This window comes from Grampus griseus (genome assembly GCF_964374135.1).
Source record: "Grampus griseus genome assembly, chromosome: 16".
NCBI lineage: Eukaryota > Metazoa > Chordata > Mammalia > Artiodactyla > Delphinidae > Grampus > Grampus griseus.
The window spans coordinates 48,620,153-48,646,106 of record NC_139010.1 but is presented as its reverse complement, the minus strand read 5'-3'; the positions used below and the strand labels follow the sequence as shown (position 1 = coordinate 48,646,106).

At 42.1% G+C, this 25,954-nt stretch overlaps 1 protein-coding gene across 2 annotated transcripts in view; it reads right to left on the bottom strand.

Moving 5' to 3' along the window:
- Positions 1 to 391: 391 nt before the first annotated feature.
- PAPSS2 (3'-phosphoadenosine 5'-phosphosulfate synthase 2) overlaps positions 392 to 25,954 on the bottom strand; it is a 79,653-nt gene continuing 54,090 nt past the window's right edge. Inside the window, exons 3-13 of one of the 2 annotated variants that reach the window (XM_082673754.1) lie at positions 25,227 to 25,462; positions 23,847 to 23,985; positions 23,188 to 23,306; positions 22,945 to 23,058; positions 20,580 to 20,691; positions 17,428 to 17,442; positions 13,893 to 14,098; positions 5,915 to 6,050; positions 4,390 to 4,658; positions 3,085 to 3,314; positions 392 to 2,277 (exon numbers count right to left, since the gene is read on the bottom strand). In XM_082673754.1, coding sequence (XP_082529880.1) covers positions 2,136 to 2,277; positions 3,085 to 3,314; positions 4,390 to 4,658; positions 5,915 to 6,050; positions 13,893 to 14,098; positions 17,428 to 17,442; positions 20,580 to 20,691; positions 22,945 to 23,058; positions 23,188 to 23,306; positions 23,847 to 23,985; positions 25,227 to 25,462 — 1,718 coding nt within the window. In that variant the 3' untranslated portion in view covers positions 392 to 2,135. The remainder of the gene's footprint in view (positions 2,278 to 3,084; positions 3,315 to 4,389; positions 4,659 to 5,914; positions 6,051 to 13,892; positions 14,099 to 17,427; positions 17,443 to 20,579; positions 20,692 to 22,944; positions 23,059 to 23,187; positions 23,307 to 23,846; positions 23,986 to 25,226; positions 25,463 to 25,954) is intronic. The other variant, XM_082673755.1, reaches the window with a different exon arrangement.

Genomic DNA, 25,954 nt, shown 5'->3' with positions numbered 1-25,954 from the left:
TCCTTTCTGCATACACCAGTAGCAACTGCTGAGGTGAGTGGAGGTGTGGAAGAAGCACAACTGCTTCTAACCCTGCTGGTGAAACTCTATGGAGGCACTTTGAAGAAAAGGGAACAATAAGTTAGGAAAAATTTTTAAAGTTTGTCAGATCCCAGTGCACTGAAATCCTGGGGTGAGGTCCCTGAGGAACTGTAGTGCTTGGCTGAAACCACGTGTCATTCACATGGAGAGCACAGTTTAAAAGATGACAGGAACAAGGGTAAACAGCCTCTTGATTATGGTCTGAAAGAGAGCTGCTGTTTCTCTCCAGTTATACAAAGTCACAAGGGCTTCAACCAACAGATGTCAATGCACACTTGATACGAGATGCAGAAAAGACTCAGCCTTCGTTTTGAGAAATTTATTAAAATAAGGACAAGCATCAGTTGTACATAGAAATAATCATTTGCACTAAGTGGTACTCAAGCAGAAGAGCAGTTTTAAATATATTTAAAAAAATCACAAAATACATTGGTTAAGGCACCTACATCTTGTCTCATGTTTTCAATAAATATGCTGTTTTTTAAAAAGGCAGTAGTGAGGACCTCTGATTAAAGAATACAGGCACTGTGCTATTAAAGATAGTCATACTTTGCTGTGGCCACTGTGATTTATTCTCAAAAGAACTTTCATTAGCTTGGTTTAGCATTTAAAAAAACAAAACTGAGTATGAAAAAAATCACAGTTTTCTCTTTCCAGTCTTAAGTCTCTTCCAGAGAGACCTATGTACAAAAGGTACTATTTCTTCATATATTCCTTAGTAACAAGGAATTATGCAGAAGGTGCAAGAGTGCCTCCCAGAAGGTAAAGCCATCAGAGGTTGAATGTTTCAGAACAGCATGAGTCTTTGGGAAAGTATTTTTTTCAACTGCAATAAAATCAGCTGCATTTAGAAAACTCCGGACTTTACAGCATCCAAGAAGTGCCCTCTGTTCAAGGAGTTTTGTTAAGCAGTTGAGGGAAACCAGGTCCAGCTCCTGTGTTGTACAGGGTAGACAAAGCAGCAGCCTGGGAGTCAAGTGGCCTGGGTGCTCGTTCAGTGCCACCAGTACTTCCAAAATGCCAATTTGGCACTTTTGTTACAGTGCTCATTAGTTCATGAAGCCTGTGCTTGTGCGTCGTCTTAGTTTGATCACCTGTAAGATGAAAAGTTTGGAGCTTCCTGCGTTTTTGTCCGGTTCCAGCAGCTCGCTAGTCTGATGGTCTGAATTGTTTTTGGTCACAGCTGATGCCGCTGCAGGTAATAGGCGCAGCCTCTCCATAGACACAATGACCACAGCAAAGAGGAGAAAAATTAAATGTCCACAACATTGCCAGATTGTTTGAGGCCTGGGTGCAAATCTTTTCATCAAAGCCCTGTATGCTATTGAATTAAAAGACACCGTTTAACTGGAGTTACATTATTCACAGAAAACTATTAAGACTTCTTTTCTTATTAGATAATATAAGTTCCGTGGCAGAACTAGGTTGCATAGATCTCTGAGATTAACTTCACATTTTCACACATTTGGTTTCTCCAGTCAGGTCATAGTTCAGCAACTAAGATACTGGGCAGTAAGGCTGGATACGGGCACGAGGGAAATACTAGCAAGAATCTTGACATGAGCCACTCCTCATTTGGGGTGAGATTTTCTAGGTTTTCTTTTTTTGTCAGCTGTATAGAAGGGGCTGCCCATCTCATTTCCTTTACTACTGGTATATGACATGGGAGAATGCAGGTTGGCAAGACTTAAGCTGGGAGACATGCTTTACTTTTTGGCAAGTAAACTAGACACATGGTCAAAGCTTTACGAAATCTGGGACCTACTGCTCAGATGCAGTAGAAAATACAACTAATTTCATTCTGAAATAATAATATTGCTTTTACCTGCTAAGGTTTGGTCTTCAGTTTTACTTTATATATATATATATACACACACACGTGTGTGTGTTTATATGTGTTGACTTTAAATTATAGAGAACATTTTTACCTCATTATAAAACATTAACTTTAAAGTCAATCATTGAGAAGCAGTTGGATACAAAGCATCTAATCACAAAAATAGAAAAAGAAATCACAGAGCACTTCAGAAAGAAACTCTGGTGCTGAAGGGCATTTAGTTGTTCTTCTCCAGGGACCTGTAATAATCTGTCAGGACTTTCCATGCTTTGGGGGCCATGAAGCCATCTGGGGGATTCTCTCCTTCCCGGGCCAGCTTCCTCATACGAGTTCCTGAGATGAAGTCAAACTCATTGTGCCTGTCAGAGGGTAGCAACAAAGAACTCAACATAGGTAAATAACATCTACCTTGAAGATCCCAGGAGTAGGATGGGTTCTGAGACCACATTTTTTCTTTCTGTAAAATGCTGCATCTTCTAAAATAAGCAATTCACTAAATCTTCAGTAAAGGAACTGGCAGAAGAAAGGGAAATCATGGCAGCTACCCATTCAATACTGTGTACCTACTCAGTTCATGGGAGGCATCTTCTATTAGCTCTGCCTACTTATGTGAGCTCTGAGCGTGGTGCGTGCTCTATAAATGCTCATTGAAATCTTTTTCTGTGTTTACTTCCTTTCACATAATGTGCCAGGCACTCAGTGCATGCTCAAGGAATGTATGTTAAAAAAGAAATATTTATGGACCATCTACTGTATGCAAGGAGCTGTGCTACAACTTTAGGGGGCACGAAATGTGCAAGACCAGGTCTTAGCTTTCAAGGGACTCTCATTCCAATTAGGAGCATGTGGAGATGTACTGGGGAGCTCTCCAAAATTTTGCCTCATCATTCCAGCTGTACAGATGTTGATATAAAGAATTTTCCTCTGGGGCTTCCCTGGTGGCGCAGTGGTTGAGAGTCCGCCTGCCGATGCAGGGGACGTGGGTTCGTGCCCCAGTCTGGGAAGATCCCACATGCCGCGGAGCGGCTGGGCCCATGAGCCATGGCCGCTGAGCCTACACGTCCGGAGCCTGTGCTCGGCAACGGGAGAGGCCACAACAGTGAGAGGCCCGCGTAACGCAAAAAAATTAAAAAATAAAAAATAAGAATTTTCCTCTGAAAACCTACCTTGCTGGATCATAGAAGTCCATGGCTTTTTTGGCTTTGTTGTAGGCAGCCACTCGGAATGGAATGATTTCCACAGAGGTGAGGCCAGGGGCCATGGTCAAGACCTTGGCCCCATGAGTAGGTTCATACAGGTCTTTCTTGGTCTCAGGGTGGGGCATTCCTGCAGGGTCCCGGCCCACAATGTAGAAATTGGCCCCTGCAACCATCCGGGACCTGCAGTGCCATTGGACCTAGGAAACATCACATAAAGGACATGCTGGTCATCACTGGCCAATCCTGTGGGGTCCCTGTTTATGGAGACACCCCTTTATTCTGCTTTAAAAGTAATTCAGCGATGTGGGTCAACTAATAATTGCAAGGAAGTCAGTGAGGTGTCCAAGACTCCTGCTCTTGTCATCTTTTTGGTTATATTGGGTAGGATATAGGAGCTTTAAAGATAAGAATCCTCCCTCTTAGACCATGAATTTATATTTCCTAATCTCTCCAGACTAACAGACCAGTGACACTCAGATCTTACTGTTCCACAGAACTATGTGGATTTTACTTTCCAGTTCCTCCCTATTCAAAATAAATCACAGTTTAAGGGAAATTACAAACTCCAATATCTCTTTACCATCTGACTGTCAGTAATGAGCAAATTAACCTTCATACGCAGACATTGATTACATTTCGACACAGCATTGGGATTTCAAAATAAGTTGCCCTCTTTAGAGCTCAGATAGAAATATAAAGGATGGGGAAGAGAGCCAGGGGCCTGGAACTTTGATCTGGTTGAAGAGAATTAATTCATTAAACTCAGTTTGGAGCATTCCAAAGGGTTGAGACCTTTTCAATTCATCATAGTTCCTGTAAACTTGTTGAAATCCACTACACTGGGGGTGCAGTGGGACAAAGAAAGTCTCTGTTTGATAGGCTCAGTGTGTTATGATGAAAGGGAGACATTAAGGTTTTAAAGACATCTTCTCCCTTCTAATATAGCTCACCGAGCATGGTGAATCACTTAAGAGTAACTGGAACAGCTGAAATACTGGGCTAGATACATCTTGCCCTGTAACCCAGGTAAGCTGTGTTAAACACCTCGTTCACATACCAACTTCCACAGTCTCAAAGGCAGTGTATGACAGGTTTGATTTGGTGTTTCTAGCATTTTCACAAATACTATATGGAAACATAATTAAGTTTGATAAAGTAAAGAGACCAGAAGATTTTAGAATCTGCTCATGAAGAAGAATCCCAGAAACTCACTGGCTCGTCTAAGTAAAATTAGATGCTGAGTCCCATAGCCCAGCCCAGGGAGCTGCTTACCTCTGTGGGGCCAGCATACAACATGGGAGATGGGAAGATGGCCATGATGGTGGATTTGGGATCTAGAACCTCCTCCTCGAGCACAGCTGTGTGCTGCTTCATCCGCCAGTCCAGGGGCACATCATCATCCTTGGTCCAGCCCCCCAGGGGGTGCAGCAGGAGGACCGGGTGCTTGTAGCCTCTCTCCAGGAGCCGGCGGCGGGTGTCCTGCATCAGCAGAGCATGGCCGTTGTGGACAGGATTGCGCAACTGGAACGCGAACACTGCGTCTGGGAAAGGAAAGCAGAAACAGCACGGTCAAAGACATGCACTGTCTGCAAGAACAGAAACGAAAAGGTGCAGCTGTGTCTATTGTTCAGTGAACTTGTTACATCCACTTGCTTTTAAGGACTGGCTGGAGAATCCACCTGGACCTTTAGGGGTGTTACTCGAAAGGTACCAACCAGTGCCAGACTGCTTAGACAGGAATAGGACACAAAGGTAGGAAGCCCTAAAGGGAGAGCCTGACTCAGAAATGAACATTTGTTGCCAGGACCTTTCCTACAAACCAAGGCTCAGGCAGGGGCCAGTATTAATCAGTCCTCTTGCACCCTGCTCCAGCCTCATTTCCCTGGGAAGTGAATATTGATAAGGAACGTTTTCTGGGGTCTGTGCAAAAGTTTAACAATTTAAAGATATAAAAATATTTCTCCTTCACTTTAGGGAAGTCTTCAAAACTACTCCAATTAGTGATGAACTCCTGAGAGCCTTAATTTTTCTTGTTATGAAATAATATATATCCATCAGAGAAAACTTAGAAAATACAGAAAAGCCCAAAATAGAATTTAAAAATCATCCATCATCCTATCATTACTTTTTCTCTCTCTTTTTCAAAATATGTAAAGTGAAAATCTTCCCTTCCCCTTGGTCCCGCTTTACCCCTAGAGGTAGCTGCTGCCATCTGCAGTTTGGTGCACATGCTGCCAGAGATTTCTGCTACACACAGAAGTAGCTTTGAGTTTTTAAAGCAATTATTACATTTTATTTTATTTTCCAGAATTATTCTATACATACCGTTCTGCAGTTTGCTTTTTTTTTTTTTGCGGTACACGGGCCTCTCACTGTTGTGGCCTCTCCCGTTGCGGAGCACAGGCTCCGGACGCGCAGGCTCAGCGGCCATGGCTCACGGGCCTACCCACTCCGCGGCATGTGGGATCTTCCCGGACCGGGGCACGAACCCGTGTCCCCTGCATCGGCAGGCGGACTCTCAACCACTGCACCACCAGGGAAGCCCCAGTTTGCTTTTTTTACTTAATAGATATATTTTGGGTATCCTTCTGGGTCAGTGCATATTTTTAACTACTGCATAATATTGCAGTAGTTCAACTTTATAAGGTGTTTCCATATCAACAGACATATCAATAGAAGATGATAAAAATTTTCAGCTTTTCAAAACTATAAACATGCTGTTTCCTGATAATCCTTAATTCTGTAAGCAGAGGAGGGTTAGGAGTGTTAACAAATGCCGTAGAGCCAGGCTACATACCAGCATTCATTTGTTTACATTTCTGTTTGAGCTCCAGAGGTGTCAGGCGGTATTGGTCCAACCCATCATTCCACCGTATTCTCTCCAGCACCTGAAGGTCACCACCAACCAGCCAATCCCCACTTTCCATCACCATCTAGAAAGACCGTTATTAAAGTTGTTAGTGATTAATACTGTTTTCCATTTTATCTAAAATTTTTTCTTCTTCTGAACCAATCTTGGCTTACTTGAAGAACTGCCTTCAGTTCTTCAACATTTCAAGCACAGTATTTATCAAACTTGTTGGTCTCTCAAATCCTTTATTACTCTTAAAAATTATTGAGGACCTGCAAAGAGCTTTTGTTTATATTGGTTATATCTATAATTTTCTGTATTAGAAATTAAAACTTAATTCCCTTAAAAATATTTATTGACTTAAAGCTAACAATAAGTCTATTAAATATTAACATAAACATTTTGTTTTTTACTGAAAAATATTTTCCTAAAACATAAGAGAAAAATGGCATTGTTTTACATGTTTGCAAATCTCTTCATTATCTGACTTAATAGAAGGCAGCTGGATTCTCGTATCTACTTTTGCATTTATTCTGTGGCAATATGTTATTTTGGCTGAAATATGTAAAGAAAATTCAACTACAGATAGGTAGTTGGAAAAGGGAAGAGTATCTGAATAGCCTTTTTCTATCATGTGGCTATTCTTCTTTGATATAGAATATTAAATAACCTAATTTAAAAATCAGCAACTTTAACAGACATTTTTCCAAATAGGATGTACAAATGGCCAACCCAACAGGGATATGAAAAGATGTTCAACATCACTCATCACTGGAGAAATGCAACCTCACACCCATTAGGATGGCTACTATCAAAAACAGAAAATAACAAGTGTGGACAAGGATGTGGAGAACCCCCTTGTGTACTGTTGGTGGGACTGTAAAATGGTGCAACAGTATGGAGTTTTTTCAAAAAATTAAAAATACAATTACCACATGATGCAGTAATCCAATTTCTGGGTATACATCCAAAAGAATTAAAAGCAACGTCTCACAGAGATTTGCACAACCATATTCATAGCAGCACCATTCACAATAGCTAAAAGGTGGAAGCAACCCAAATATCTATTGAAAGATGAATGGATGAACAATGAATGTGAATGGTATACATACAATGGAATATTATTCAGCCTTCACAACAAAGGAAATCCAGCCAGAGACTACAAGGGGGATGAAACTTGAAGACATTATGCTAAGTGAAAAAGCCATTCACAAAAAGATAAATACTGTATTTTTCCACTTACATGGGTATCTAAAGTAGTCAACTTCATAGAAAAAAGAATGGTTGATACCAGGGTCTGGGGAAGGGAAAGAGTTGTTGTTTAATAGGTATGGAGTTTCAGATTTTCAAGATGAAAAAGTTTTGAAGATCTGTTTCACAACAATGTAAATATACTTAACACTACTGGATAGTGCACTTAAAAATGGATAAGATGGTAAATTTTATGTTACATGTTTTTTACCTAAATAAGTAAATAGATAGATGGTAGATAGATAGATGATAGATGACAAGACTCATTTTTCACTGAGGTCACTATAAATACTCTACTTTTCGATATCCAGTCTCAGTTGAAAAAGTGACTTCAGGGAAGGGTGGGTAAGGAACAGAACATGGAGACTTTTAGAAAGAACCATCTATACATTGTCCCACACTTTAGATGGCCCAACTCTGGCGTCTTCAATTGTGCCCCTTCTGTCAGGGCAAGGAAACCCTGGTGGGCAGGCCCACCTGAAGTCTGCATTTACTCTCCACCATAAGATACGTACCTGGGACATTCAGCCTGGGGTGCCCACAGGCAGACCCAGAGGGCCTCCACAGCATGGGGCAAGGCCAAGCATAGAAAGAGAAGGAAGGGTTGGCTGCAGGCCAAGAGCCAGCTGTCCACACACTACCATGTTCTGGTACAGAACCGAGAAGCCTAAATTTGAACCTGGCCTTCCAGATTGTGATCAAGGCATATTGGCCAAAGTAGAAAGATAAAACATATTTAAGTTTATTAGTTAGATAAGTAACTTTTAAATATGGTATTGGGCTTCAGCTCATATTGTTACCCTGGGTTGCACAAATATTAGGTGTGAACCTGGTGTGAAGAATGGTCAAAGTAATGAAAAAGAAAAGCCTGACAGTGTTTGATGAAAGGAGAGGGTTGGCACTTTCCTTGACAAGGATGGATGGAAGAGGCCCCAGGCCTGACAACACACATATGGGTAATGCATTGCCACATTGTCACATTGTGACGTCTAACCATGGTTTTTATGTTGTACATCTGAAACTTATACATTGTTATGTGTTCATGTTATCTCAACCTGAGCAAAGAAAAACATGACAACCCTTTGTGTTTTCTATAAACTTAAATATGTTCCGTATGATGCTGCAGTGCCACAAGTCACGACTGAGAGCAGGTGTCTCTCCTCAGTCATTGAGACAAACATTACAGAACGTATTACTTCTCAGTCAATCATAGTTGTGCACTCATTCCCCTGATCAAATTCCATAACTGCCTTTTGCAGTGTCCAAGGAGTGTGGCCAGCCTGTAATGGCAGCAGAAAAGAGGGAGGCAAGAAAAGGGGAGAGAAAGCTGATTGATTTATGACACCAATACAGAAGACATCAAGGTGGTGATGGTATACCCCTGGTTCAATTTCCTGTCATGGCCAGATGTTGGAGTTTACAATGACTTGCATTCCAGAGGTTTTCAGGGAATGGGAGGTTGGGCTAGAGCCAGGGTTCTCAACAGAGGGCGATTTTGCCTCTCCTGGCGACACCTGACAATATCTGAAGACAACTGTGACCATCACAACTGGAGTGGGGAAGGGTGTGTTATTGGCATCTAGTGATTAGAGGCCAGGAATGCTTCTCAGTATCCTACATTGCACAGGACAGCCCCCGAAACAAAGGAAACCCTGGGTAGAGAAAGGGTGATTTGCAAGGGATTTGCTTGCTTTTTCATGGACCCCCTTCTAAACTCTGTGCTCAGGAGAATCACTTAACAAGAATATTGTCAAATACCCATACCTAGACATTTACTTTCTCCTCATTGCTTAAACTGCAGATAAAATTTTGAAAGAGTTACCCCAGATCCCTGGGCATGCAGTAACTCATTCTGGGCACAAGGGGTCCACCCTATATTGTTCTATTGGCAAAGGCAATATTGAACCTGTTTCATTCACCATCCAGCCTAAAAATACATCTGGAAAACAATGCTGAAACTATGCTTTTGGCATTTCTGGGATCAGGAGGGACAGAGAGCATCTCTATCCCCAAGGTGGCTCAACTGTCCCCAGAACTGTGGTCCAGCTATCAGGAAGGGAGGTCCAGGGGCTCTAATTTCCAAGGGCTTTGTGGCCCATAAGTACCCACTTCCTTCCAAGCCTCCTGCCAAAGGCAGGTGTGGGACCACGGCTAGAGTTTGCAGAACTGGACACACGTGTGAGGAACAGGCTTTAAGGGAGTCTAGTGAAGCAGTGAAAGAGGAACGGGGCTTGGAATCACAGACGACAGGAATGCAAAAAGGAGAAAGGATGAGCTCAAACACTAGGATGAAGACTAAGAAACCTATGGTGAACAGGCTGAAAGAGGGCAAGGAAAGGAACAGTGGAAATAACCTAGAGAGGAAGAGGGAACGTGTACATCAGGAGAGGAGCTGCTGAGGGTGGGAAGGTGTGACAAAGAAAGTGAGGAGGCAGGAGTGGAAGGAACAGTGTCCTAGGCTGAGGGACCAGCACATGCAACAGTGTGACAGAGGATGATATAGTGACCATCTGAGATGCTGGAGGGGAATATCTTGGGCGGTGGTGATTAGAGGTGGTAAGGTGAAGTCATAGCTTTATGTGAGCTCCCAAATAAAGCTTGAACGGTCCACTCTAGCTGAAGAATTGGAGAGGGGCTTCGAGGGGAGTAGGGCAAGAGACAGGGAAGAAATTAAGTGCCCTGGCCCAAGTTGCAACAGAAGTGAACACCTTCAAGCAATACCTAGAAGGCAGAACTGTTAGGACTTGGTGATTGAATGGACAAGGAAGAAGAAAGAAGGAAGAATGACGTCCAGTGTGGTATATATGTACAATGGAATATTAGTCATAAGAATGAAATAATGCCATTTGCAGCAACATGGATGGACCTAGAGATTACCCTACTAAGTGAAGTAAGAGAGAGAAAGACAAGTATCATATGATATCACTTATATGTGGAATCTTTTAAAAAATGATACAAATGAACTTATTCACAAAACAGAAAGACTCACAGACTTAGAAAACAACCTTATGGTTACCAAAGGGCAAAGGTGGCAAGGGGAGGGGTAATTTAGGAGATTGGGATTAACACATACACACTGCTATATATCAAATAGATAATCAACAAGGACCTACTGTATAGCACAGGGAACTCTACTCAATACTCTGTAATAACCTATATGGGAAAATAATATGAAAAAGAATAGATACATGTATATGTATAACTGAATCACTTTGCTGTACACCTGAAACTAACACAACATTGTACATCGACTATACTCCAATATAAAATAAACATTTTTTTAAAAAAGAAATAATGCCATTTGCAGCAACACGGATGGACCCAGAGATTATCATACTAAGTGAAGTAAGTCAGAGAAAGACAAAGATGATATCACTCATTTGTGGAATCTAAAAAATAATACAAATGAACTTATTTACAAAACAGAAACAGACTCACAGACATAGAAAACGAACTTATGGTTACCAAAGGGGAAGTGGGGGGGAGGGATAAATTAGGAGTATGGGATTAACAGAAACACACTACTATATATAAAATAGATAAACAACAAGGATTTACTGTATGGCACAGGGAGCTATATTCAACATCTTGTAATAACCTATAATGGAAAAGAATATACACACACGTATAACTGAATCACTTTGCTGTACACCTGAAACTAACACAATATTATAAATCAAGTATACTTAAATTTAAAAAATAATACTTTGAAAGTAACACAGAAAATATTTTTTTTTTTCAGAATGCCAGGAGATGTACACTCAAAACTGAGGAAATTCATTATGGAAAATAAATGTTATTGATTGCATGATAAAAAAAGAAAAGAAAAAAAGAATGACATCTAGGTTTTGGACATGGGCCACTGTTTGGATGGCGGAGCTGTTCACGGAGGTGGGGGACACAGGAGGGGGACAAGGCTGGGGAGAAGTTGCCCATGTTGAGTGCGAGATGCTTGCAGGATCTATCCAGGTGGAGCCACACAAGAAACAGCTGCAGATAATTATCTAATGCCATGGTTCTCAACCTTCACAGTATATTAGAATCACAGGGAGCCTCAAAACTCACAATACCCAGACTGAGCCCAAGCCAGTTAAATCAAAGACTCTGAGGGAGAGATCCGCTCATGGGTAATTTTTTTTTTTTTTTTTTTTTTTGCGGTACGCGGGCCTCTCACTGTTGTGGCCTCTCCCGTTGTGGAGCACAGGCTCCAGACGCGCGGGCTCAGCGGCCATGGCTCACGGCCCCAGCAGCTCCGCGGCATGTGGGATCTTCCCGGATCGGGGCACGAACCCGTGTGCCCTGCATCGGCAGGCGGGCTCTCAACGACTGCGCCACCAGGGAAGCCCCGGTCATGGGTAATTTTTAAAGCTCCCCAGGTGATTCTGTTGCTCTAACTAACGATGTGGTCTTCATTGAAGGGCTAAAGGATATAGAAACTCTCATTCCTATCCTTCATTGGGAAGTCATACTCTGTTCTCTTGGTTTCTACATCTGTAAAGTGGGAGTAATGATTCTTAGGTGCTTCACAGGAACATTGTGAGAAATAATTACCATTTGAAAAAGATTTGAGATCCATGGATGAAAGGCAACAGGGCTCCACTAAGCATTATTTTTACAAGTTTCACCGGCTCCTCTCCTCATGCTCGCATCTGTGACACGTCACGTGGTTCCATATTAGTGAAAGAGAGGGTTGGGAGGATTTGAATGGAAGGTCAGGGTAACTGCAGTGAGGGGCTATGCAACAGAGGTAGACCATTTCCTCGGTGACTCTGACCATTTTCCATGCAAATATAACTCCCAGTGCCACATGGAAACACAAGAAGGCCCATAATTACTTTTGGAAGGAATTACTGTTGGAAGGTTTGGGGTTCTAAAACCAAAAAAAACATGTTTAAGTTTTACTGTGAATTTCAAGGTGCTAAAAAATGTCCAGTGAAGACAGCTCCTTTCCCATAAACACACCTTCAGTGCTCCAAGTGTAGCTTAGTGTAGCTTATACAGGGTGAGTGGTTTTCTCTTTGGTTATCCATGGCCCATTTCTCACCATTAGCTCACTAGGAATGTTTACAGAGTCCTTCTAATGACCTAATGCTACAGAGTCCCTGACTATATTTTCAAGGCCACAAATCACACCCCCACTCTCCCTGCCATCGAAAACATTCTGACCTCCAACTGCCAGCACGTGATGCAAGACAAGATAAACATAATTGCTTACGAGCTTCCTTAGTTGTTTTTTTTCTTTTAGTGCTAACCATGTATATGTGGATGTTAGGCCCAAAGAGTGGAAATATCTGAGCTGGCATGAAGAAATGCCACTATTCTTTAGGTCACTGAGTGCAGATAAGAGCCCAAACCTAAAGGATGATCAGAAAAAGAATGAGACAAAGATATAATTAAGGCTCAGAACACAATTCCTCAAATAGCTATTGTCCAGTAATTTCAAGGCCTGTCTCCCAGCCTCTTGGAGAGAAAAATGTTCAGATGGCTCTGAGCTTATCTGCAGGGTGGCTAGTTGTGTCCAATAAATGAGGAGCTGCTTTGCTCCCCCACTGACCTCTTGTGTTCCACCAGGGGCCTTGCAAAAGCCCTCCCTACTCTGCAACATTTCACAACTGAAAAAAACAAAACCAAACCAAAGGGAAGTTTGTCTGACAGATTTGAACCGTTTTATTCAAACATCCATTGTGTACAGTCTCAGAGCTGGAAGAGATCTCAGAGTTACTGAGTCTGGCCCCCTCCTTTTATAAATGAAGAAACCGAGGACAAGAGAGAGGACGTGCCTTGTCCAAGCACAAGGCTTTTTAGAGTCTCCTGGGTCTCAGATGGTTCTCTATTACCTTTGAACTTTCTGAAAGTTAGTTACTCCAGCTAGGGAATCACTAGTACATGTCTTTTTAAATTTCAACCCTAATGCTCTAGTCTCAGATAAGGGATAGCTTTTGCATTCAATTTCACATATTTTTCTCTATGGGAAATGAACCACACCCAACAATTCCACTCCCTGCAATCCCACCCCATCACCAACAACAATTAGAAGCTGTGAAGGAGGCTGAGGAATTTTAGTCTACTTTGCCGTTAGGCAGGTTGACTCCAAAATAATCCTAATCAGATGAACACATTTTTCAATCTGATAAAAATGTGGTATTTTCCCTCCGGAAACTCTGCTGCTATCTGTGCTTTTTGTTTATTGAAACAATGTCACCCACCACCCCCCTCCGCACAACAGCCACAGAGCATGAACTTCCAGTCTCTTTCCAGAGGTTAGCTGGATCCATTCTGTAGGAAGAAATTGACTTCCCTTGTGAATTTCAAGATGGACAGGGCTGCAAGCTCTGGCTGTGGTTTTGTGCATAGCATAGCTATGATTCTGGTTCTCCCCTCATGATGTTAGACTAAATTATCTCCCCAGTCCAGTTGTTTCCCATTTAGCTGAGGGAGTCACAGCCATCACAGGATCTGAGGACTCAAGAGACCGTTTAGACCAGCCCTCCAACAAAAAGTCATTTCTTTGCCCTATCTAAAAACATTTCCCCAGGCAAAGCTTGCAGGACCTCCCTTAGAAACGCATTCTTCCATCTAACCCCAGTTTTTCTAAGTCCTTCACGAAGGACTTAAAAAGAATTATTTTTATCCTAAGTTGAAAGAAAGACCTTCCAAACGTTATGCCACTTACTTTGATGTAGGGGTGTTTTGCACAGGTTGTGCCCCACACATGGGAACAACGCTCCTCTTTTCTGTGTTCGTAGAATTCAGGGTCTCGTAAGATAGCCACCTTCCGTCCTCCGTGTGTCAGGACAAACTCGCTGCACCCTTGCAGCCGTGTCTTATCGTCCGCGGAGACGGGCAGCACGACGGGGATGCTCATGTTAATCACTCCGTCTGTGGAAAGTGCCATTTGATGCATGAATGTGGGATACAAGGTGTGGGCTCCTTTAAAGAGGACTCAAATGTGCACAATGTCTCTTCCAGACATTTCCTGCAAAAGGCATTAAGACCTAACTCTAACATGGTTATGTTGGCTGCACTAGTTTCTCTAGCGTCTGTGATAAATCCTTTGAGAAGAGGCTTCTCAAAGCAAAAGATGGAGCGTTTGTGAAAAATGGGCTGTTTCAAATGGTAGGGGTGGCTTCAGTAACTGATTTCGGGGTGGCTCCCGAGGGGGTGGCTCCCTTCGGAGTTCTTTTTAAAATTTGATCCTGACCTCAACACACTAGGAAGCTTAAAGTCTTTAAAAATCCAACTAGATAAAATAAAGGTTGGCAATGCCCTGCATATCTGCGAATTCCACACCAGCAAATTCAACCACCTCGTGGATAGCAAACCTTATACAGGATCCGCCTTTGGTTGAATCGTGGATGAGGAACCCGCAGATGCAGAGGTTGGACTGCGGGGCTGGAGCGTCCACAGATTTCGGTATCTGCATTGGGTCCTGGAACCAACCCCCCTCAGATTGGGAGGGATGACTATGATTTCTTAGTGAAGCCAGATAATGTAAAAGAAATCACACAGCTGTTTCTCCCCTTTTGTAATGGTGCCCTAACATTCTAGCAAATATGTCAGGCTTTCAGTTGTACTTACAGTGAGAAAATGGGGGCACAGAATTAAGTGTATAACATTAAAGAATATCAGGGAGATTTGGGGGGAGTTGCCAAGTTCAAGACTCAGAAGAGAATGAAAGGAAAGTGAGTAAAAACAACATTCAATTTGTTACCCAATTTAAGCTCGTACTGCTTGCCGCTCCACCGGCCAATAAATGGAGAAATGAGTTGCCGGGAGAAGGAATAGCAACTTTATTTGGAAAGCCAGCAGACCGGGGAGCTGGTAGATTCGTGTCCCAAAGAACCACCTTCCCTGAAGTCAGGCTTCTTTTATACTAAAAGGGGAGGGGATAAAGTCAAACATTTTCTGGTTCCAGTCAGACTCTGAGGGGATGTTAATTTCTTCCTCCCTGAGGTCATTCACAGGTGGGCTTAGTCAGGATGTTTTCTGTGAGCTAAACAAAGGTCTTTTAGCTTAAACTTCATCACATGAGAGGCAGGGTTCCCAGAGATGGGCCATTATGTATAATTTAAGCTTATAGGCAACATCCCTTTAGGGATTAACTTGTAAAAGCAATAGAATAAAAAGGTTAAAGTAAAAGAAACAGATCCAATGTGGAGTAAAATTTGTTCTTCCTTATTACAAACTCAGGATTTCCAAAAGAGGAAGCAAATGCTGTTATTTATGGATTGGAGAAAATGTACCATAGATTAATGAAGTCTTTTAAATCTAACTCAAAATCCAACATTTAGACCACTTCTGATAGAGTTAAAGGTCTGAGATCTGAGTTCTGTTTCTTTGGGGCATCATACTCCCCCATTAGCTATGAAACAAAAGTCTACAGGCATATCACTTTGCACATTTAAAATACTCTCCAAAAGTTACTAGGACATAAAGAATGTCACAGGATATACACAGCAACTTCCAGCAATAAAGAAATCCCATCCGTCATAAAATCCTGCAACCTGCTCTGGGAGCCTCGTAAGCAACAAGGAAGATACTGTACACAGAAGGTATGAGTTTCCTCACTCAAGTAACTCCTTTGTTTCAAAGTTCACAGACAATAAGAGTAGTCCAAGCAAGCCCTGTGCAGAGAGCACTAAACTCAAAGCCAAGCGATCTCCTGTTTACTACCTGTGTCACTCACCTTCTCTGTCCTCAGTTTCTCCACTTGGAAAATGGGATCATAAATAATATGTATATCCCTGGGTTGCTGGGAAGAGGCTTTCTGTGGATAGCATGACCACACTGCTTACAAAGAGTGCCTTGAGTGCCTTGACCAAAATAAAGTCAAACAAGATGCAAAGCAAAAGGTGGGTTGGGTGCTGGTGGAAACCCAGCTCTGCCTGCAACGTGCTTGCGGTGCTGCCTTCCATCAATTACTCTGGGTTGAAATCCAAAGAATACTCCACTTGCTCGTTGCCATCGCCTCCTTTGGTCCACTAGGTTCCAGCCCAGCGTAGCCTCTGATCCACCTTCATCTTGGCCTTGAGTGAAAATCCCAACTAAGGAAACAGCACTACCTGACAGGCTGTCAAGAGACTAATCTGTGGGATGTTGTGGAAGGGAGTTCTACCAAGTAACAGTGCCAGCTGATCTCATACACCTGTAGCTACAACCCCACACAGGTAAAGCAGATTTACTGGGGTTTCCCTATCATCTTAATCAACTTTTCTAATACATAAAATTATCCTACAATTTAACTCTGTGCTGAAATAGCCTCCATAGCTTTAAACATTGACTCGGGCTTTCGGCCTTTTTCCATCATGTGCTTCAGCTCTGGTGGGAACCACCCTGATTATTTTACTGCAGTATAACTCATTTTGGAAAAGAGTATCGTAGTTTTTTATCCACAGTTAGTCCAACACTTAACTTCATGTTTAATTGAATAATCTTGCTTTTGCTTTAAATAATTTTCAAACCTGTTGTTTTAACCTTGTAGATATGCTTATCATTTGTTTGGGACAATTTCTGGGCAAAAACAAATACTTTATATTGCTTAATTCATCTTTTTCAAGGAAAAACAGCAATGATGAAAACAATACTCAAGATAAATGATATCTTCAGAATTTTACCTTTTTCTTCCGGTACAGTGCAGAAGTTTAGAATTGCAGCGAGTACATATTTATTCCCAGTTTTATAACTATCAATTGTCATAGCTTGAAATTAAATTCATGCATAATTACTCATCACAAACGAAGTACAATCATCCACAATCCAACCAGGTGCATCCACGTTAAATTGTATCTAAAATTGATTTATCCTTCATCAATTAAAAATGTTTTATAAATGCAATAGAAAAAAATTTCCAGATTTGTGAAACAAAATGGGGACCAACACTCAGTATAAGTAATTAACAGAGAGGATCATAAATTTTTAAAATCTCAGGAACAAAATGTGCAACAGAAATTCAGAAACAAGTTTAATTTGTCAGCCAAATAAAACATTATAAACAACAGCTGCATCTGATCCAGAAATTTCCTGTTACTTGGACTCCTATCAACAGAAGAATGCAGCATTATTCTGTTATAACTGGTTGGATCATGAACTGTTAGCAATTCCAACTGGTTCATTTAGATTTTTTTTTCTAGTTATGTCCTTACCATTTCTAGTTAATATAACATATCTAATTATAATAATTTAACTACTTATAAAGTTAAAGTACATACCAGGAAGGAACATGCCTAGAGAAATACAAACAAAATTAAGAAACACATTGTTTTCAACTTTCCACCAAAATAATAGTAAAGCAACAATGACAAGGAACAAACTACTATGAAGCTTCATACATACAACATACAAAGATACTGAGCTTTTTGTTACTGTTATTTCTAAAAATAGAGCATATGTGACAGCAAAAAGCTGGTGAAACCAGAATTTGTATCGAATAATGTCCAATACAATCCAAAAGCATTTTTAAATAATTATGTTTTTATTTATTTTTTTTGCGGTACACGGGCCTCTCACTGTTGTGGCCTCTCCCGTTGTGGAGCACAGGCTCCGGACGCACAGGCTCAGCGGCCATGGCTCACGGGCCCAGCCGCTCCGCGGCATGTGGGATCTTCCCGGACCGGGGCATGAACCCATGTCCCCTGCATCGGCAGGTGGACTCTCAACCACTGCGCCACCAGGGAAGCCCAATAATTATGTTTTTAAATAATTATAACATATGTCAATAGCCCCTCCAACTTAAGCAAGAAGTTGTCTCTTACAAATATGTGATGTTATAACTACTGTCAGATGATTCCAAACCAGGCTTTGGGAGGTATACAGGCAAACTGCTTTAGAACGTCCTAGAATTCCAGATGTTTACAGGACATGAGAGTGTGCCCAGTCCCAGGATAACCTGGATTTGAATCCAGGCTTCGAGGGAGTTATTTAACCTTCCCAATACTTATTTCCTCATATGGACAAAATACCTTCACAGTGGTGTTATCTGGATTAAATGTGATGTCCTATGTCAAGCACCAGGGTCAGAACACATTATGTGCTGAATAAATGCTGGCAGTATATAGAAAAGCTCTCAAGCCCTGACTGGGAAAGTCAGAGCCGCAGAAGACTTGCCATTAAATGATCAGAGCCGCAGAAGACTTGCCATTAAATGATCAGGCTGCTATGTCTTAACCCTACTTGGATGCCACCAGTCAAGAACATAAGGTTCCATTTTTAAATTTAGATGTGACATTTATCATTGGAGGATCTATGACAGCCCCCCCAAGCTATATCCAGTGAGAAATAAAATAATACACTGACATGAAAATAGACCCTTGAGTAATATAGGGAGTAACTCATACTATGTAATCATCAAAAATACTAAAAAATGATTTTTTATTTTGCTTTTGGACTAAGTAGACTGAGCTAATTTTTTTTTTTTTTTACTATAGGGGGAAATAGTGAACCTTTGAGAAAATTAAAACCAACAAAATACTTTTGGGAGACAGGGTCAGAATAGAAACAATTTTACCTGCAGATTGTAGGTGATCAAGAAATGTGCGATTGTTTAATGGTAGATGAAAATGGCCACATGTCTATGGCTACAAAAATTATTTCAAATTTTCAATGGTGGTGACTCAAACTTTCATAAATTGGTTAAAATTAAATGATATCCATACAAATGATACCTTGCCCACCTTCTGATACAGAGAGACGTCATTTTTGGAATTTAACCGTGTCTACTCAGTCCAAAAGCCATCGAGCCAAGCTCTGTCATGAGACTGTCATGGTGTGGTAGAGGGCAGTGTTTCAACCAGCTTTCCCTAGACACCCTCAAGGCTGCTGTCCAGGTGGGAGAAAGACTGAGCCCGCTTCTTCCAAAGGAGCAGTTCCATTTTTATCTGTTGTATATATTGCCTCAGATTTCACTGAAATAGTTATGACTTGAAAAAAAAAAAGTTTGTCAACCACTGATGTGGCGGGAAAACCCCTCTGGACTAGAGTTCAGAAGATGAACTGCACTGCCTGTCCCAGCAAGCTCGTATTATCTCCAGCAGCTAGAACAAACCCTGACATCTGAGGACACTCAATAAATATTTATTGGCTAGCTGATGAACATCTTATCTGTGCTACTTCCAAACAGATGTGACTAGAGATAAGCTTCTTGGTCTGTTCAAGACTTTGAAGTCCTTTTAATTTTATGCAGTGAGGGGGTTGTTAATATATGGAACATTTACTATTGGACCAGGTACTGTATTCCTTTAAACATTCAACATCCCATTGAGGTAGGTACTATTATTAACATCCCTATTTTACAGATGAGGAAACTGAGGCCCAGAGAGTTTAAGTAATTTGCCCTGAACCCAGATAGTTTGGCTCCACAGCTCACTCTTATCCACTATGATATTCTGCCTCTACTTAGGTAGAGGTGTGCAGCATATTACATCCCTGGTATGTATTTTTAGTAATTGACTTACATAGGAATTAAGGAGCCTTCTTGAGGGTATGGGGAGTTTTGAAACCTAACTACAACTGGGGTTGCTTTACGCCCCATTCCCCAGGCAGAGGCACAAACCTAGAACATGAACATCCTTCTCAGGAAAGAGCATCTGATTTGATTTTTCTACCTAGAAGGTTTGGAGCCCTGCTCCGTATTACAAATTCCCTCCCCCACTTATCAGTATTCCCCAAGATCTTGAAATAAATAAGTTCTATTTGATAAGGTCAAGACAGTTCTAGGAAGGAAATATCAGAGAAGGATCCGGAAGTTTTCTGAATGAGACATCATTCCAAGCTTGACAGGAGCAGTTCTCTAAGAGCCATTCAGCTTCTGCCCAGAAAGCTGCCTTAACGCCCCGTATTAAAGTTTAGTGGATGAAGCCATCCTAATATATTTCACGTATGAGCATGAATATCAACCCTTTATTATCCACCAAGGAAAGCAGCTGCTGCAATAATGTTTGCTGGGGGATGGGAGGCATCCTGCAAGTCAGCAATGAGTGCTGAGTCCATCCTGGCTTCCCCAGGATGGTCCAAGCAGCTGCCAGTGGTGCTTCTGACTGTCCACTGCCTTATGAATATCACGGTCAGCAAAGGGCAGGTGGAGGTGAAAAAGACTTAACCTTCTCTTGGCTTTGTGTGCAAGTCAAACCTTTATTTTTTGGTTCCTTAGCTTTAGATAATCAATAATCCTTTGAGGATAACCAAAAAAAATCCTAAAAATGGAAGCTTATACATAACTGGACACACCATAAATAATCTAAATATTTTCACAATAGGATTTACGAACCAAGGATTAGCATTTCTTGTTCCTGTGAAAACTTCTGAGAAATATTTTTTTCTTTAATAATAAAGAGTAACAAACAAACGAAAAAACAAAAACCCATACCGTCTAGCAGGGTGCCAAAGTGTATAACCTGCAAGTACTCCTTTTCCCGCATAAAACCTTTGAGGGGAGTGGCCCAGCCTTCACTCAAAACTTGGACCCACTGAAGATCCAGCTGCAAGACACAAAAAAGCAGGTGAACATTTCCATAAGCTCCGTTTCCCAGCCATCTGGCCCCAGGGCAGTCCTTTCTTATTCAGTTGACAGGAGAATGACGGCAGAACCTTTTATGATTTAAGCGTTCCCATATGTAATGCTGACCCATGATCTAGGGGGGCTGGAGAAGTTCGAGTCTAGAACTTTCTGTGGGAGAGTGGTGAAAAGATTTCAAACTGGGATGATTTCTTTGAACACTTTAGGCTCTATCTATCCTTACAATGTGCACCTGTGTTGAAGATTCACCGTTCATTCTTTTTTCCACAAAAATTCTGGTTTGGCTACATTTTTTTCACCAAATGTGCTAGTTATTTGACTGAACTGAGCAAACCACTGACACTAAGATAAATGTCCAGGGACTTCCCTGGTGGCACAGAGGTTAAGATCCGCCTGCGAATGCAGGGGACACAAGTTCGCGCCCTGGTCTGGGAAGATCCCACATGCTGCAGAGCAACGAAGCCCATGCGCCACAACTACTGAGCCTGCGCCCTAGAGCCCGCAAGCCACAACTACTGAGCCCGCGTGCCACAACTACTGAAGCCTGTGCCCTAGAGCCCGCGAGCCACAACTACTGAGCCCGCGTGCCACAACTACTGAAGCCTGTGCGCCTAGAGCCTGTGCTCCGCAACAAGAGAAGCCACCGCAATGAGAAGCTCGCGCACCCCAACGAAGAGTAGCCCCGGCTCACCACAACTAGAGAAAACCCGCGTGCAGCAACAAAGACCCAATGCAGCCAAAAATAAACAATAAATAAATTAATTTTTTTTAAAAAAGACAAATGTCTAAAATTCTTAGCATGATACTGACAGGCCTACGAGCTCTGGCCCCAGGGGCTCATACAGGGATGTCCACCTGGCACCACTCCCCACCTGGGGGCCTAGTCACCAACAGTGCCAGACAGTGTGCAGTCTGAACACACACGTGGTTTCAAGCCCATCCTCCCCTCTACCTGAAAACCCTGTTCATCATTTAAAACCCAGTTCAAAAAATAAAAATAAAAAAATAACCCCGCCCAAAATAAATAAATAGATATAAATAAAAATAAAACCCAGCTCATGGGCCACTGCTCTGAAATCTTTCCTGTCACCCCTAGGATCGGGAGAATTAATCATTAGATTCTTTGAAGTTCTTCTGTACCTTGCAGACCATTTTGTTATTGGAACTATTATTCCGCACTGTAATTATGATTATGTGTTTCTCACCTGCCTGGAGCATTGGAAAACTCAGAATTTATTGTGTTTATAAATTCGTCACGACTTACTAAAGCCTGGGGTCTTCATGAGCTGAAGGACATTCCCAATGTACTCTGCCTCTTAAAAAAATGTCCAGGGCTTCCCTGGTGGCGCAGTGGTTAAGAGTCCGCCTGCCGATGCAGGGGACATGGGTTCGTGCCCTGGTCCGGGAAGATCCCACATGCCGCGGAGTGGCTAGGCTAGGCCCGTAAGCCATGGCCGCTGAGCCTGCGCATCCAGAGCCTGTGCTCCGCAATGGGAGAGGGCGCAACAGTGAGAGGCCCGCGTACCGCAAAAAAAAGAAAGAAAAAAAAATGTCCAAGGTTTTAATGGATACCAAAAGGTTACCAGTGAAGACTTGATCACCTTATATGAACCAACTAACACTAACCAGTAAACAGGCCAAGGTATCTGCAGGGCTGTTTGCTGGGATTGCATCTTAACATCTTCTAGGTTGCAAAATCAATGCAACCACAGCTCCCTCTCCTCAGACTGAACTCTCCCTGATGAGGGAAGAGTGGGATGTGCAGAGTAGGAAAAAGATCAAGGCATTCATGTCACTTTAGATCAGGGTTGCTTCTTGTTTTCTTCAAATTCCTTCTCAAAGGTCCAAGAAACACCTGTATTCTGGACAAACTATTTTCTCGGCACCTGCCAACAAACAATTACTGCCTAATGCTTGAGCGCCGGCATCACTGAAGGTATAATGACAACCATATAAAACTGTCCTCTGCAAATACAGAAGTTACGTTCCCAGTCTGCCTCTGTACATGGCATTGATCAGCTGCCTGGGGCAACACTTGATGAGAGATTTTCTTGAAGAAGAGGTAAAAAAAAAATCGGCAAAATGAAGTGTTTTTCTTCATAGGCATTGCATTTTCCTTATGTCTACCTTCCTAATTAATTAAGAGTAACTGTAAATGGGTTATAATGACTGACAGTAAGCCTAAGTCTCCATTAGCCAGTGGGCACCATCTTACCTTGGTAATTGATAACGAAGGGAGCACTTCGGCCTCAGCTCGGACTTGGTCGAGTTTGTTTTCCGGCACAAACAGTTCGTGGATGCCTTTGATTATAGTGTGGGGTACAATGTTCTGAAATGAAGCAGACTTGGTAACAGTTTGGAATGAAAACTATAAAAAGAACACTTCAGTAAACAGATGATCTTTTATGACTGTATAAAACTATTAAAAAAAAAAAAAAAAGACGTTCAGTCCGCCCACCTGCTCCTGTAGAAGTTCCACCACCTGCTGCACACAGTCGCTCACCGAGGACAAGTTGGTTTTAAGCACAAGCTCAGGAGTTTCAGGTTTCTCATAATCGGAATCAATACCCGTAAACCCTGCAAGGCAGAAGGCTGAAAATCACATCTGCACCAACAGAACAATCTTTTTACTCACTAAGACATAACACATGTTGCAATAATGTTTTCAACTGCTGTATTCAGATTAAAACAGAAAAGGTCAAACAGCTATCCTTGCCCTCTAGCCATAGATAAGAACATATACAGCTGTGGTTTCAATACAGAAAGTCCCGATTATCAACAAAATCTGTCTGAGTCCAAGCCCTCTGCAGCTGATTAGAATGGAAAAGGAAAACAGGAGGAAAACTGAAAGATTCCTCCTACACACATACACATATCCATTTTAGTTCTCTAAACTTGATTGCTGTGGCTGGGGTGATAGTTCTTGAAAAATACAAGCCCACCTTTTAACTAGCCCATGGACATTTTGAAGATATTACGGTTTGATAAAAAGTTGTGTGCACTATATGCAATTTTGGAAAACGGTTTTTGAAACTTCAGACAGATTTCTGGGCACAGACTAATAAGAATTGGTGGCACAAGTAAGTGGCAAAGATACCGCTGAACTGGCTCTCCTACCTTTGATCTCCCCAGCTCGGGCCCGTTTGTAGAGACCTTTTACATCTCTGCTTTCACAAATGTTTAGAGGCGCATCTACAAATATCTCAAAGAATGGCAGTCCTGCAGATTCATGGATTTTGCGGGCATTCTCACGATCCTGGAAAATAATTACCTTTAAGAATGTAAGAAGAGGGACTTCCCTGGTGGTGCAGTGGTTAAGAATCCGCCTGCCAATGCAGGGGACACAGGTTCGAGCCCTGGTCTGGGAAGACTCCACATGCCGCAGAGCAACTAAGCCTGTGCGCCACAACTACTGAGCCTGTGCTCTAGAGTCCATGAGCCACAACTACTGAGCCCACGTGCCACAACTACTGAAGCCCGCATGCCTAGAGCCCACGCTCCCAACAAGAGAAGCCACCACAATGAGAAGCCCGTGCACCACAACAAAGAGTAGCCCCCGCTCACTGCAACTAGAGAAAACCCATGTGCAGTAACGAAGAACCAACGCAGCCAAAAATAAATTAAAAAGAAAAGAAAAAAAAAAAACTTGGCAAAAAAAAAAAAAAAAAGAATGTAAGAAGAGGTTTCATAGTGAAATTCTTCATCACAAAATACTGTGTGCTCTGGTGTTCCATGACCTTAAGATAACACTGGGGTTTGAGCTCTTCAGAGATGTCAGGAAACTAGCCCTTTAGAGAAACTCCAGAAATTTCACTCTAGTAAACAACTCTCCCAAGTACTTTCCAAAAAAAAAAAAAGCAAACAAACAAACAAACGAAAATGGGAAAGAATCCCAACTAAAAGACAGGGCTGGCAATATGACAGCATTTCATTCAAAGGATGTGTTCAAAGTACATAGTGTCTTATATGTAATTCACAGAAATTTCCTGTTTTAAAACAAGAGGAGTAACTCTCCACCTCGTTGATTTCAACATTAAACACACATAACCTGATGCATTGGCGATGAACTGCTGTTTTCTTTAGTAAGCTAAAGCCTCTGACTTTCTGGAGAAATACTGGCTTAGCCAAAATGTTCGTTCGGGCTTTTTGGTTAAAACCCGAAGGAACTTTTCGGCCAACCCAATAAAATTACTGAGCTTTGGAATTTTTCTGGTTTAACTTTCTCTTCCTTTCAACTCTGGCCAAGTGTACCTTACCATTGTGAAAGTGGAAGGGTTTATGTCACCTGGTGCCCTGGCATCTGGAAATGAAGGAACTCTCTTTATGTAACCAATATTAAAGAGAGGAAATGAGGGAGTAAGTGGGGGAAGGAGAGCCAGTGGGGGAGACTGGAAGTATGACATTCCTCTGTCCTCCCCTCCGCTGGGTCCTCATCCTGGCAGCTTGAGAGCACTGGTGCTATGTGTGGCAATCGTGTGCACTGCCAAAGCATTTTACCTTTGCAAAAGGAGAAATGAAGCTGGTAATGCAGACCAGACCAGCGTCGGCAAACAGCCTGGCCACCTCAGCAATCCGGCGGATGTTTTCTTCTCTGTCCCAAGGAGAGAATCCAAGGTTTTTGTTGAGGCCATGACGGACGTTGTCCCCATCGAGGGAGTAGCAAGGGATGGCGTGGGAGACAAGATTCTCCTCCAGAGCAAAACTGATCGTTGTTTTTCCAGCACCAGAGAGACCTGTTCAGAATGGGCAAGACAGGACAGGCACTGTCTCTGACTGTTTAAGATTATAAATTGTGCTCTGATCCGAATTGTGAACTGATCCTAATTTTTACCTAATTCAAGCATAATTAAACCCTCCTTACAATCACTGGATTGCCCTCAAATCAAAACCATTCAAATCTAGAAAAAGCAAAGTTTACTACAAGTCAAGTACTAGCATTTCTTTCAAATCTTGAAAAAACTATTTGTCCCTTGTTAGGATTATAGCCTTTCAAAGCAAAAGGCGTTCGTCAATAGGGAGACCTTGGCAGGCTGCATATGGTCCTTGGTGTGTTCTGCTTTTGGGATGGGCTGGGACCTGGGACCCTTTACCACAGTGCTCGCACCTGGACAAACGTCTCCTGGAGCAACAGAAAACAAAGAAACTATAAGGGACTAAAAATACCTGCACGCGGCCACAGTTGGGGCAAATTATAAACAGTAAGATACAAAAAGGCCAGAAACCAG